Source organism: Carcharhinus amblyrhynchos, chromosome 8 (assembly GCF_965287045.1).
Source record: "Carcharhinus amblyrhynchos chromosome 8, sCarAmb.v2.hapA, whole genome shotgun sequence".
In the NCBI taxonomy this organism is placed as follows: Eukaryota; Metazoa; Chordata; class Chondrichthyes; order Carcharhiniformes; family Carcharhinidae; genus Carcharhinus; species Carcharhinus amblyrhynchos.
In genome coordinates this window covers 58717918-58733332 of record NC_137331.1, presented here as the reverse complement: position 1 = coordinate 58733332, position 15415 = coordinate 58717918, and the positions used below count along the sequence as shown (strand labels likewise).

The 15415-nt window shown below is 44.1% G+C and overlaps 1 protein-coding gene across 6 annotated transcripts in view; it reads left to right on the top strand.

Moving 5' to 3' along the window:
• Positions 1 to 15415, top strand: part of cspp1a (centrosome and spindle pole associated protein 1a) — a 213804-nt gene that overhangs the window by 128240 nt on the left and 70149 nt on the right. For all 6 annotated transcript variants that reach the window (XM_080194128.1, XM_080194129.1, XM_080194127.1 and 3 more), the window contains one exon: positions 6767 to 6913. In XM_080194128.1, the coding sequence (XP_080050254.1) occupies positions 6767 to 6913 (147 nt within the window). The remainder of the gene's footprint in view (positions 1 to 6766; positions 6914 to 15415) is intronic.

Sequence of the window (15415 nt, the reverse complement as noted above, 5' to 3'; positions counted from 1 at the left end):
AACATTGTCCACTTGAATTTTCAGAATGCATTTTGATATCTCCTACAATCCTAACAATTTCCCAAATCTTTGTATCATTTACATTATTCCTCCGATGTTTTAATTTAAGTTACTAAATTAGATAGTGAAGAGGAAATTTCCCAGCACTGATCCTAGTAATCTCTTCAAAAAATTCAATAAAAATCATGATACATGATCATCTTGCTGAGAAGTCATGCTTGACCTTCTACTGCTTTATATTGCTTTTTGGTCTTTTTTTTGGTCTGAAGGAATAGTCCTGAACTCTAGTGAGCTGGTATTGATGTTAACAAGAGGCTGGTCGATTAGCATAGCGGGGTGGGAAATATAAGCAGGAGTCAAAAAGATCAAATTCTTGCCTGGCAGCCAACAGGTCTCAAAATTCCTGGGCTATTTCTTTTGTGTAATTTAAATATTCATTTTTCATTTAAATCCTTTTAGTGAGCTCCGGTCAGGAAGCCAGCAATCAGGGGATGTCAACTGATCTCCTTTGTTTGCTGGTGTGAGTCACCTGACAGCCTCTGTATTGCACAGAGTGCCATAAATTCATGAAACTCAGCTTGCCCAAAAATGAGTGGGAAAACAGGAAGATACTTTGGGGTGAATTTTCCTGTACCGCCTGCCACAGGAATTGTAGCGGGCGAGGGATGGACCACTGAAAGGTCCATTGACCTCAACCAGCATTTTCAAGTTTCAGGGTGAGCATGGCTGAAAAATCCTGCCTGTTGACTTTTTCTTTGGGAAAATCACCCCTGTTCTTTTTCTGGAGCATTGGATGAATCAGAAGCTAATTCTGTATGAGAAGATATCTTCATTTATTGTAACATTTTAAATTTTACTACTGACCAAGAAACATCCTGCTAATGGGTAATTGCCTTCAAAATTAAAATCTGATTCAAAATAATGATTTAATACTTCTGGTAACCATTGGGAGTCCCCAGAAACTGTCTCTGGAAACCTTTCTGTGGCTGTACATAGTCTTTAACATTGCTTAAAAAGCTTTGACCTTTCAGTGATGTTTTTGCAACAATAACAGCAGCTTCTGCATCATTTAGTTGTGCATGATAAATACCTTTGTTTTCTTGAGAATTCCATTTTTGTAATTTATCCTTTTTATATTTGGGTGTTCGGTTAATCTATTGCTAACACTTTTTCTGGTACATCGGTGATTGTATTGGCATTGTTTCAAGCTTTCGTCTGGATTTGGAAAAATTTATTTATTTTTTGCTTCCAATTTCCACCTCTCTCTCCCTTTCATGTTGTCTATCTCTGATACTTCCCTCCTTTTACTTCTCAATCTTAATATCTGGTGATAGATCGTCTACCATTATTCATTATACTCCCAGCAGTGCGCGCAGCTTGACAATAGCTCCTCACACCTTGCTTCCAGTAAGGACTTCATCCCATTCCCTTAGTTCCTCTCCCTCACTTGCATCTGTTCTGGTGACACTGCCTTCCAAAATGGTGCTTTAAGTGTGTCTTCCTTTTCTCTGACCCGAGTTTTCCTCCAACTCTTATTGACCTCAACTCTCAACCGCATTGGATCTATCTCCAGCACCTCTGCCCTCATTTCTTCCTCCCACTTTCAGAACCATGACAGGGTTGCTTTTTCCCTCACTTGTTCACCCAGCCACTCTCCACATTCAAAAGGTCACCTTTTGCTATTTTCGCCAACTCGAGCATGGTGCATTCATTAAACACAACGTCCTGTCATCTCCCCTGTCAGCATTCTGTAGAGACTGTTCCCTCTGACACTCTGGTCTACTCCTTCATCCCCAACATTTAATCTCCTACCCACAGTACCTTTCCTTGCAATTGCAGAAGGTCGAACACCTGCCTCCTTACCTCCTCCCTCCTCACCCACCAAAACCCCAAACACTCCTTTCAGGTGAAGCACCATTTCACTTGCTCCTCCTCTAATGTAGCCTACTATATTTGCTGCTAATATCCTCAATGTTGAGGAGACCAAGAGCAAACTGGGTGGTTGCTTTGCAGAACATTTTTGCTTAGTGCACAAATGTGACCCCAACCATCCCATTGCTTGTCATTTTAACCCTGTTCCCATGCCCACATTTCTGTCCTAGACCTGCTGTAGTATTCCAGTGAAGTCCAACACAAACTGGAGAAATAGTATCTCATCTATCGATGAGCAGTTTACAGTTTTTTGGACTTAACATTGATTTGAGACGTATGAATCTAAGAAACTGTACTGATAAATTCTGAAGAAAATCATGTAACACTTGAAATGCATTTAAATGTATAAATGTAATTACTTGTGTTTAAATCACTTCTTCTGAGACTAACCCATATATTTTTCTGGCGTTGCATACTTATCTGGCTCTTTGCAGCTTCTGAACTGATGATTTTTAACTTTCCGGGTCTATGTGAAAGACTTCAATTATACTTATTTAGAGGACTGCCTGATTTATAAACAGCAAAAAGCTGTGCATTATTAGGCACACTTACCTGGGCACCACAACATAGTATGGTAGGTAGAAATAGAACTATAGAAACGGAACACTACAGCACAGAAACAAGCCTGTTGACCCTTCTTGACTGTGCCAAACCATTTTTCTGCCTAGTGCCACTGACCTACACCTGGACCATATCCCTCCAAACCCCTCTCATCCATGTACCTGTCCAAGTTTTAAATGTTAAAAGTGAACCCACTTTCACCACTCCGTTTGGCAGCTCATTCCATACTCCCACCACTCTGGTGTGAAGAACCACCCCACCCTCAAATATTCTCTTTAAACTTTTCCCCCTTCACCCTTAACCCATGTCCTCTAGTTTTTTTCTCTCCTAGCCTCAGTGGAAAAGTCCTGCCTGCATTCACTCTATCTATACCCATCATAATTTTATACACCTCTATCAAATCTCCCCTCATTCTTCTACACTCCAGGGAATAAAGTCCTAACCTATTCAACCTTTCTCTATAACTCAGTCTCTCAAGTCCCAGCAACATCCTTGTAAACCTTCTCTGTACTCTTTAAACCTTATTAATATCCTTCCTGTAATTAGCTGACCAAAACTGCACACAATACTCTAAATTTGGCCTCACCAATGTCTTATGCAACCTCACCATAACATTCCAACTCTCATACTCAATACTTTGTTTTATAAAGGCTAATGTTCCAAAAAGCACTCTTTACGACCCTATCTACCTATGATGCCACTTTTAGGGAATTATGTATCTGTATTCCCAGATCCCTCTGTTCTACTACACTCTTCAGTGTCCTACCATTTACCATGTATGTTCTACCTTCGTTTGTCCTTCCAAAGTGCAATACCTCACACTTGTCTGCATTAAACTCCACTGCCATTTTTCAGCCCATTTTTCTAGCTGGGTGGGGCGTGGGGGGGGTTGGGTGGGTGCTGCCTCCTGTGGGGGGTAGGGAGTAGGGGATCTGCCTTCCGGGGGAGGGCGCCGATCGCAGGGGTGGTGGGGGTCTGCCGGGAGGGGGTCTGCCTCCCAGGGGGTCGGGTCTGCCAGGGTGGTTAGGGGTCCTGCGAAGGGTGTTCGAGGAGTATGGGCTTCGGAGGTTCCCCTGCAGAATAGAAGTGGGCTTCGGAGGTTCCGCTGCAGAATAGAAATGGGCGTCGGAGGTTCCGCTGCAGAATAGAAATGGGCGTCGGAGGTTCCGCTGCAGAATAGAAATGGGCGTCGGAGGTTCCCCTGCAGAATAGAAATGGGCGTCGGAGGTTCCCCTGCAGAATAGAAATGGGCGTCGGAGGTTCCCCTGCAGAATAGAAATGGGCTTCGGAGGTTCCCCTGCAGAATAGAAATGGGCTTCGGAGGTTGCCCTGCAGAATAGAAATGGGCTTCGGAGGTTGCCCTGCAGAATAGAAATGGGCTTCGGAGGTTGCCCTGCAGAATAGAAATGGGCTTCGGAGGTTGCCCTGCAGAATAGAAATGGGCTTCGGAGGTTGCCCTGCAGAATAGAAATGGGCTTCGGAGGTTGCCCTGCAGAATAGAAATGGGCTTCGGAGGTTGCCCTGCAGAATAGAAATGGGCTTCGGAGGTTGCCCTGCAGAATAGAAATGGGCTTCGGAGGTTGCCCTGCAGAATAGAAATGGGCTTCGGAGGTTGCCCTGCAGAATAGAAATGGGCTTCGGAGGTTGCCCTGCAGAATAGAAATGGGCTTCGGAGGTTGCCCTGCAGAATAGAAATGGGCTTCGGAGGTTGCCCTGCAGAATAGAAATGGGCTTCGGAGGTTGCCCTGCAGAATAGAAATGGGCTTCGGAGGTTGCCCTGCAGAATAGAAATGGGCTTCGGAGGTTGCCCTGCAGAATAGAAATGGGCTTCGGAGGTTGCCCTGCAGAATAGAAATGGGCTTCGGAGGTTGCCCTGCAGAATAGAAATGGGCTTCGGAGGTTGCCCTGCAGAATAGAAATGGGCTTCGGAGGTTGCCCTGCAGAATAGAAATGGGCTTCGGAGGTTGCCCTGCAGAATAGAAATGGGCTTCGGAGGTTGCCCTGCAGAATAGAAATGGGCTTCGGAGGTTGCCCTGCAGAATAGAAATGGGCTTCGGAGGTTGCCCTGCAGAATAGAAATGGGCTTCGGAGGTTGCCCTGCAGAATAGAAATGGGCTTCGGAGGTTGCCCTGCAGAATAGAAATCCGCTTCGGAGGTTGCCCTGCAGAATAGAAATCCGCTTCGGAGGTTGCCCTGCAGAATAGAAATCCGCTTCGGAGGTTGCCCTGCAGAATAGAAATCCGCTTCGGAGGTTGCCCTGCAGAATAGAAATCCGCTTCGGAGGTTGCCCTGCAGAATAGAAATGCGCTTCGGAGGTTGCCCTGCAGAATAGAAATGGGCTTCGGAGGTTGCCCTGCAGAATAGAAATGGGCTTCGGAGGTTGCCCTGCAGAATAGAAATCCGCTTCGGAGGTTGCCCTGCAGAATAGAAATCCGCTTCGGAGGTTGCCCTGCAGAATAGAAATCCGCTTCGGAGGTTGCCCTGCAGAATAGAAATCCGCTTCGGAGGTTGCCCTGCAGAATAGAAATCCGCTTCGGAGGTTGCCCTGCAGAATAGAAATCCGCTTCGGAGGTTGCCCTGCAGAATAGAAATCCGCTTCGGAGGTTGCCCTGCAGAATAGAAATCGGCTTCGGAGGTTGCCCTGCAGAATAGAAATCGGCTTCGGAGGTTGCCCTGCAGAATAGAAATCCGCTTCGGAGGTTGCCCTGCAGAATAGAAATCCGCTTCGGAGGTTGCCCTGCAGAATAGAAATCGGCTTCGGAGGTTGCCCTGCAGAATAGAAATCGGCTTCGGAGGTTGCCCTGCAGAATAGAAATCGGCTTCGGAGGTTGCCCTGCAGAATAGAAATCGGCTTCGGAGGTTGCCCTGCAGAATAGAAATCCGCTTCGGAGGTTGCCCTGCAGAATAGAAATCGGCTTCGGAGGTTGCCCTGCAGAATAGAAATCGGCTTCGGAGGTTGCCCTGCAGAATAGAAATGGGCTTCGGAGGTTGCCCTGCAGAATAGAAATGGGCTTCGGAGGTTGCCCTGCAGAATAGAAATGGGCTTCGGAGGTTGCCCTGCAGAATAGAAATGGGCTTCGGAGGTTGCCCTGCAGAATAGAAATGGGCTTCGGAGGTTGCCCTGCAGAATAGAAATGGGCTTCGGAGGTTGCCCTGCAGAATAGAAATGGGCTTCGGAGGTTGCCCTGCAGAATAGAAATGGGCTTCGGAGGTTGCCCTGCAGAATAGAAATGGGCTTCGGAGGTTGCCCTGCAGAATAGAAATGGGCTTCGGAGGTTGCCCTGCAGAATAGAAATGGGCTTCGGAGGTTGCCCTGCAGAATAGAAATGGGCTTCGGAGGTTGCCCTGCAGAATAGAAATGGGCTTCGGAGGTTGCCCTGCAGAATAGAAATGGGCTTCGGAGGTTGCCCTGCAGAATAGAAATGGGCTTCGGAGGTTGCCCTGCAGAATAGAAATCGGCTTCGGAGGTTGCCCTGCAGAATAGAAATCGGCTTCGGAGGTTGCCCTGCAGAATAGAAATCGGCTTCGGAGGTTGCCCTGCAGAATAGAAATCGGCTTCGGAGGTTGCCCTGCAGAATAGAAATCGGCTTCGGAGGTTGCCCTGCAGAATAGAAATGGGCTTCGGAGGTTGCCCTGCAGAATAGAAATCCGCTTCGGAGGTTGCCCTGCAGAATAGAAATCCGCTTCGGAGGTTGCCCTGCAGAATAGAAATCCGCTTCAGATTTTTATTCTGCAGGTTGGTAACAGCGTGGATTCAGAACGCATCCAAAGACGGTAAAATGGGATTTAGCGGTAGAGTTGGGTGCGCGGTTCATTAAATTGTTGTGCCGCCCGTTGGGGTGCAGACTGGATCTGCAGCCACATTGTCAGTAAGGGCACGATCTTCTTGGTTTTGGGTGCAGGTCGCTTTACAGGCCTGATGCCCAAATTTACCTCAATTTTGCGCCTGAAAACGGGCGCGAATTTTTGGTAAAATCAGACCCATGTAGTTTAGGAAAGATGTTCTTAAACACATAGGGACCTGTCAAAGAGTGCCCATCTAAAACATGGGAACTGAAGAATCTGATGGAAGATGGTTTTAAAAAAAGCTGAACAAAAATGTTAGAAAATCTTAGCGGAGCTGGTAGTATCTGTGGAGAAAGAAACAAAGTTAATGTTTTGAGTCCAATATGACTCTTGTTTGGAACTTTAGATCTAGAACTAGCTGATATATGCATCAATGTTAAAGCAACTTTTTAACATATATTTTAATTTAACTATTCCCTGACCTTAGCAAAGAATTAAAAATGAAGAAATTGCACGGTTGGCTGAAGAACGTCGTAAAGTAGCAGAAAGAAAGCGAAAGGAAGAGGAAGAAAAGCAGGAGACGATATTTCGACAGCAACTCAAAAGTCAACAATCAGCAAGAATAACTGAGAGGGTATACTAAATATTTCTGCTTTAGAGTTTAAAAAAAAGTCTTCATGGACAAGAAAATTGAGTTGAAAGTACTCTGGTCTTGTATTAGTGGGTGAATTGAAAGCAAGATATTTACAAACATTTACTTATAATTCTTTAGCTAATGTTAATATCAGGGTAGCTTTAGCATGGAACAAGGTGGATAATGAATGATATAGAAGGATGCTGAAATATCCTTACATACTGCTGCACCTGAGGAATATCATGCCAGTGTTGTTTCTCAGCTAGAGGGGAGATGTACTTGGGCAAGCCATCATTGATTTTGAAGATATTTTCTAAATTATGTTTTCTGGAGGCAGAAAAATGGTTCAGCACAACCAAAAAGGGCCAAAAGGCCTGTTTCTGTGCTGTAATGTTCTATGCTTCTCAGGAGGGCAGATTTCCTTTCCTGAAGGACATTAGTGAACCAGATGGATTTTTACAACTGACAATGGTTTCTTGGTCATCAATAGATTTTTAATTCCAGATATTCTCTCCATGTCTGCATGGGTTTCCTCTGGGTGCTCCAGTTTCCTCCCACAGATGTACTGGCTATGCTAAATTCTCCCTTAGTGTACACTTAGTGAACAGGCACTGGTCTGTGGCACATAGGGGATTTTTCACAGTAACTTCATTGCAGTGTTACTGTAAGCCTACTTATGACATCTATAAATAAATTTTAAAACTTTAAACTGAAGCTATGGATCAACAGCCTTATTGGCAGAACATGTTTGTATCCTCTTTCCAATGCATATTCATTGAAGTTTGTGACAGGTCTATTATGAGTTATTTGGTTAGCACTCCCATAGTTCCTGCCACAGATAGGTGTCAAGAGCATAGATTAATACATTGTCCAACTGATTAAACTCTGTTATGAGTTCATCTCCACTGATTTGTGGTTTGTAATGCACTCCAAGAATTATAGGAACAGAAGAGCAGGAGTAGCCCATTCATCCCTTCGAACCTGCTCTGCTTTTCGAGATCACTCATCTGATTGTGGTTTCAGATTCACTTTCCTGTCTGCCCACATAATCCTAGATTCCCTTGTCTATCAGAAGTCTATCCAACACAGCCTTAAATAAATTCAATGACCCAGTCTCCACTGCTTTTGAGGGAAGAGTCTCACAGACTAACGACCTTCATAGAAAATATTCTCCTTCTCTCCATCTTGAAAAGGACACCTCATATTTTTAACCTATGTCCCCTAGTTTTAGTCTTTCCCACAGAGGAAACAGCCTTTGGTTGCCCACCCTATCAATTCTCCTCAGGATGTTATATGCTTTCCATAAGATGACGCTATTATACTGTAAGTGGTAGAACCCTTAGGGAAGTTAACATACAGAGCGATCTGGGTGTGCAGGCCCACAGTTCCCTAAAAGTGCCAACACAGTTGGCCAAGGTGATTAAGAAGGCATATGGCTTGCTTGCCTTCATTGGTTAGGGCATTGAGTAGAAGAGTTGAGAAATCGTGTTGCAGCTATATAAAATCTTGGTTAGGCCACATTTGGAGTATTGTGTGCCGTTTTGGTCGCCACACTACCAGAAGGACATGGGAGCTTTGGAGACAGTGCAAAGAAGGTTGCCTGGTCTCGAGGGTGTTGACTTTGAAGAGAGGTTGAATAAACTAAGATTGTTTTCACTGGAAAGACAGAGTGGCGGATAAATCTAAGAGTCTACAAAATAATGAGAGGCATAGACAGGGTGGATAGTCGGAGGCTTTTTCCCAGTGTGGTAGTATCGGTTACAGGTTTAAGGTGAGAGAGGGAAAGTTTAAGAGAAACATACAGGGGACGTTTTTCATGCAGAGAGTGGTGGGTGCCTGGAATGCGCTGCTAGAGAAGGTGGTGGAAGCAGGTACATTAGCAACATATAAGAGGCATCTAGATGGATACATGAATAGGGAAGGAATAGAAGGGTATGGATCAAGTAATGGCAGAAGATTCTTTTTTGCTTTAGTTAGGGCATCATGATCAGCATATGCTTGGTGGGTCTGAGGACCCGTTCCTGTGCTGTGCTTTTATTTTTCTTTGACACCTCATTCATAATTGGATGATGCCCAAACCATTCAACCTTCCTTCATAAGGCAAGTCCTTCATCCCAGAAATGAGTTATGTGACCCTTCTCTGAACTGCTTCTAATGCATTTACACGCTTTTTCAAACAAGAAGAAAATTACTCCGATCCATGCACTTTAATTTTACATACTTTTATGTTGTACTTTGTCGAAAGCCAAAGTCCAAATAAACCACATCTACAGGTTTCCCCATATCAACTCTATTAGTTACATCCTCAAAGAATTCCTGTAGATTGGTCAAGCATCATTTTCTTTTAAATCTATGCCACCTCTGTCCGATCCTGCCACTGTTTTCCAAGTGTTCTGCTGTTAAATCTCTTACAATGTGCTCTAGAATTTGCCCGCTAAAAGTCAGATTGACTAGCCTTTAATTTCTTTTTTCTCTCTACCTCCCTTTTTAAATCCTTTTCTTTCCATACACCAATGGAAGCTTTTATTGTCAGTTGTTATCTTCCCTGTAAGCCTACTGTCATACCCTATTTACCCCTTCTTAATTGACCCCTTTGCCCTCCTTTGCTAAACTGCCCCCAATCCTCAGGTGTGTTGTTTCTTCTGGCCAATTTATACGTCTCTTCTTTGGACTTAATACAGTCTCTAATTTCCCTTGTAAACATGGCTTTGCCACCTTTAGCATTTTATTTTTACGCCAGACAGAAATTAACAATTGTTGCAGTTCATCCATGTGCTCTTTGAATGTTTGCCATTGCCTATCCACCATTATCTCTTTAAGTAACATTCTGCAGTCCATAATAGCCAACTTGTGCCTCATCATCATTTCCTTTAGTTAGATTTAGAACACTAATTTCAGAATCAATGGGTTGCTTTCCATCTTGATCAAGAATTCTATCATATTATGATCACTTATCTCCAAGGGTCTTTGGACAACTAGATTGCCAATTATTTCTTTCTCATTACACAGTCTAGGATGGTCTGTTCTCTAATTGGTACCTCCAGAAAATCATTCCATATTCACTCCAGGAATTCCTCCTCTAGCATTGTTACTAATTTGATTTGCTCAATCTATATGCAAATTAAATTCATCCGTAATTACAGATGTTCCTTCATCGCATCGGTTGTAATACAATATTCTCCCTCTCCCCTGTTTCCTGCCATTTCCTGTTTCCTGTTTAATGCCATTTCCAACATCACCACTACAGTTTGGGGGTTACATGCAAGAAACAGCATGGAGATGAACACCTATGTACAGCCCCCCTTGGTGTTTCTTAGTTCTACCAATACATATTCCATAGCATTGAAGCTAATGTCCTTCCTCACTATTGTGTTAATTTTCTCTATAATCAGCAACATAACCCCACCACGTTTTCCTTTTTGTCTGTTCTTCCTACATACTGAAAAACTCTGGTGTTTCCATCATTGCTTGCCCTGCAGCCTTGTCTCCGTAATCCTGACTATAACATACCCATCTAATCAATTTACACGATTAATTCATGCACTTAATTGTGACTGCTCTTTGCATTAAGGCACAAAGCCTTGAGGCTTGTCTTTTTAAACATTCTGTTGTACCTGTTAATTCTCAGGTACTTTCGACCAGTTTGCTTACTCCAAGGTTTTACCCCGGTGCCCTTAATTGCAAGATGGACAAAGGACAAACACAAGTAAAAGTTCAGTAAGTTTATTAATAATAACACTATTAACCCCTTAAATTATCCACATAAAACATGAGGATACTCCAGATTCAAGTATACTACCTGCAAAGGTGGTCTGGTTAAACTGCAGGCTGGATTTGGAGTCCTTCTGCTCAAGTCTCAATGGCAGCTTTTTCCTTCCTCCCTTCTCTGGTCAGTCTTCCGGATGGTCAAGGTTGCCTCCCTCATTGAGTCTTCACTGCTGGTGTGTCTGGGACGTGTACCTTTATCCACCTGCCAGCCTGCCTTTTTGGAAACTTTTCTGGTTTCCGGCCAGTGAGTTCCCAGGACGGAGTTCCAATACCCAGTGGGTTACTTTGATGTCTGCCTGACAGGACACCAGGGCCCACCCCTAGGTGTTCATCTCCATGCTGTTTCTTGCATGTAACCTACTGCCAGATAAGGTAACTGCAGGAACTCTAGGTGACAGAAAATCTGGCCTGATCTGGGCCGGTGCATTTCAAAAGGATGTGATGATCTCCTGTTGGGTCTCAGTAGAGTGCAATGATCATTGATGGATGATTGATGGGCCAGGCCCAGACATATTTGTGTATTTGTATAATTGGCCTGCTCGAGGTTTGACTGTGTTTGATTTAATTTAGGCCCTGGGGATTTGTCTACCATAGTGTTTCTCAAGGATCCTAAATTCTTTAATTTAGGATATCCAATTTAATCAGCCTTAAAACTTGGCCCTGATTATATTACCACACTCACTCCTCTTGATTCAGTGAACCAGATCTCTCAATCCTTACCAAACCATCTCAACACAAAGTACCCTGAATCTGGGGTTGATGGTATATCCCTAACCCACAATAGTAACAATAAATTTAAATGAAGTAAATAAAAGAAGCAATAAAGAATCAATACATCAATAGAGTACATACAAAGCAGAACAATAAACAGTACAAAATGACAAGTGACTGTACATATTATAATATTGATGGAAGAGTATCATGGTTCTCGATTGTAGACCCTTTCCCCGATGTTGGATGGCCCTTGCTGAGTCCAAGTGTTGCAGAAATTTCTTCTTCCATCGGGCAAATTTAAACGTGAGGGTGGTTAGGTACACTGCCATAAGTAGGATTCCTATTATGGCCACGTGTGACAGAGTACGGAACCATGGGTGAATTTGGACATTTGAATCCCAATCTGAGGTCCTCCCACCGTGTAGTGACTCTAATTTCACTAATGTTTTTTATTTCTCCTGTTTGTTGCACTACTTTGACAAAGGTCTTGTATGCTGTGATCAATTGTGTCCAAATTTGTTGAAGTTTCTCAGGTAGAAGTGTTATCCCAGTATCAGATTTTTCAAAATAGTGAGGAATGTCTCAACGTTTATTAGTGTTTTCTCTCTTCTGTGTATGTCCACCATCTCAACCAATCCTATCCTGGTGGGAATCTGTGGTTTAATGCAAAAGGTAGTGTTGTGCATGTTACAAATGGCTGCCCGATACTGGTAATTTTCCTAGCAAGGTTGTAATACAATATTCTCCCTCTCCCCTGTAAGCCACCTGGGTGACATCCTTTCCAAATTTCAAATTTCCAGTGTACAATTTAGGTCAGTGGTTGTTCTGAATCCACACAGGGCATGTTCATTTTCATACACCAGATGTGTGCACACGACCATTTTGTCCGTGTTCACATTTCTCCAGACTGGAGCCTATGAGCTTCCCACCTTTCTCAACCACATATGGTAGAGTCCCTTGGTATCCCATCAACATCCCTCTTTTAATAATCCCTATATTTTCAGCTTCAAAAAGTCTTAACCCTACCTTATCTTTTAATATTACTGAGATCTCCAGCGGTCCCTGGGTTCCTCTACAACTATCGTTAGACCAGACCTTGCTCAGTTGCCATAATTGGCAGTTAGTGATGTTGGGGTGTCTTTTTCCCTGGTACAGATGTTCAATCTGTTCATCACTGATCCAGGATGGAACTTGCCCCTGTTTACCTGGTCAGTGTTCTCTCTTAACTGCTCGACCATACGTTGCCCATAGGTGCTACGTAGGGTTCAGTTCTGTTGCCTGGCATCATTATCCATTCTCCCTCAGGCAATCTGATTAATAGTTTGGGCATATCCTTCTAGTATAGTAACCATAAGGCTACTAGCCTTGTTCTCTGCCATATCTCCCTTGGCATCTTGCTGAGCATTTTCATTTAAGTTGTCCGAGGTCTATTTAACTTGTTGGGTTAGGACTCTGAGCTTATTATCCAAATCAGCCAGATCCAGTGTGTTAATGGTGGATACCCCTGCAGTTGCCAGATCATTCAAGATTTCCCCCCTCTTGCACCCCTTTGACCTGGGCGTCTCTTCCCCCGCGTGTGTCCCAGTCTTTCGGCTTAGCAGTCTCTGGGTCAAGTGGAGGTTCAGTTTTCTAAGTGGGGAGCGACATCAGTCTGGTAATTGTGTTTTGGCTAAATCTACCAATACTGGTACCAATTCGTAGTGTGTGTTGTTGAATAATATTTTCCCTGTATGTTTTAGTATCAACCCATTTTGGGGCCCTGGCGTGGTTTTGGGACAAGTGGGGATGGGTGTGCTGATAGTTGGTCTTAACTCATTCTTAATTTCTTAGTATATGTACTTGTTCTAAATAACCTTACCGGGGCACTTCTTTCCTAATTCCAGCCCTTTTTCTGGGCCATGTGCTAGACAGGCTAGCTCCATGCACCCATGGTTAGTGTACACCCACCAATCATTAGTGAGGGTTGTCCTTAGGGAGCAGTAATCAGAGCTCCCATTATCTTTCCTGTACACCACTCTTTGGTTGTTACATCCAGAGGTGATACTCTTTTTGAGGTCTACCCATAGGATACCATCCTCACATTTGCTTGCATCTGGTGGGGTGAACCACATATATCCGGGGTATCATAGGCTGATCTTCTGGTCTTCGGTTGGTGTGGTTACAAGTGGTGTGCCTCAGGGATCTGTTTTGGGGCCACTGCTGTTTGTAATTTTTATAAATGATCTGGATGAGGGTATAGTTGGGTGGATCAGTAAATTTGCTGATGACACCAAAGTCGGAGGAGTGGTAGATAGTGAAGAGGGGTGTCATAGTTTACAGAGAGACTTGGACAAGTTGCAGAGCTGGGCCGAGAGGTGGCAGATGGAGTTTAATGCGGAAAAGTGAGAGGTAATTCACTTTGGCAGGAATAACAGATGTGTAGAGTATAGGGCTAACGGTAGGACTCTGAATAGTGTTGATGAACAGAGGGATCTAGGTGTATGTGTACATAGATCCCTGAAAGTTGGGAATCAAGTAGATAAGGTTGTTAGGAAGGCATACGGTGTCTTGGCGTTTATTGGTAGGGGGATTGAATTTAGGAGCCGCAACGTCATGTTGCAACTGTACAAAACTGTGGTGCGTCCGCGCTAGGAGTATTGTGTGCAGTTCTGGTCCCCACATTATAGGAAGGATGTGGAGGCATTGGAGAGGGTGCAGAGGAGGTTTACCAGGATGTTGCCTGGTAAGGAGGGGAGGTCCTATGAGGAGAGACTGAGGGATTTGGGGTTGTTTTTGTTAGAAAGAAGGCGGCTAAGAGGGGACCTTATTGAAACATATAAGATGATTAGAGGTTTAGATAGGGTGGACAGTGATAGCCTTTTTCCTTGGATGGAGAAAGCTAGCATGAGGGGGCATAGCTTTAAATTAAGGGGTGGTAGTTATAGGATGGATGTCAGAGGTAGGTTCTTTACTCAGAGGGTGGTAAGGTATTGGAATGCCCTGCCTGCTGCAGTCGTAGATGCGCCTAGTTTGGGGGCGTTTAAGAGATCCGTGGATAGGTTTATGGATGGAAAGGGATTGGTTTAGGTTAGAGGGTCATTGCTTTTTTAATTGGTCGGCGCAACATCGTGGGCCGAAGGGCCTGTTCTGCGCTGTAATGTTCTATGTTCTATGGTGCCAGTGGTTCAGTCTGAGGCAAGGAGTCCCAGATAGCAGAGAAGCATGTAGTTCATTCTGGGGGAGATGAAGGTAGCACCTGTTAATTCTTATTAATACCTGATTCTTTCTTCCTTTTCTTTACTAGAATGTCATATGATTCCCCTTTTTTTAAGAAAAAAAGAAATAAGTAAGCGAATAATGAAGGCTCAATAGTTTCATATGAAGGGTTGGTCAGCAATCAGTACTTAATGGGATTGAGCAGGGTAAGGATTTGCAGAGCATGAAAATAAAATGTTGGGCATGTGTCCTTATTATTGGAGGACTATGGATCAGTATAACAATAGATTCTTCATCCCACAACCGCTGTGCTGTGTCGGAAGGTCATGGCACAGTATAATGTGGGCAGATATGCCCTTTTCAATTGGGTGATGTGTGGAGTGGACGGATAAAGCCATTTCCAATTTGGACTGTGATGTCCTGATTCTTCCTCAATAGAGAGAACTACATGGGCGGGCTTTGGCAGCCGGGTACCCACTGCATTACCACCTCTGGTAGTGAGCGCCGGGTCAAATGGTTCTGGGAGTCCCGGTACCCGGGAGACCATAGGGAATAAGATTTGTGGGTGCCCCATCCTTTTGGTTGGGATCCCCTCGGCCAGGGTTTTATTCCTGAAGCCCTGTAAGTTGAGGCAGGAACTGAAGATGCGAATGTAGGTCCTGTGGATATTGGCTGGGGGATGATAACCTGGGGTACAGGTTGTGGACTGTGGTTTAGGTCCGATGATATGGGGTGAGGGTTGAGGCTTCCTTGTGGCTCAAAAGATTTCTTCCAAGGTGACATGGTATTGGTGAAAATTTTGCTGGGAGTCGAATGCCGTCATTT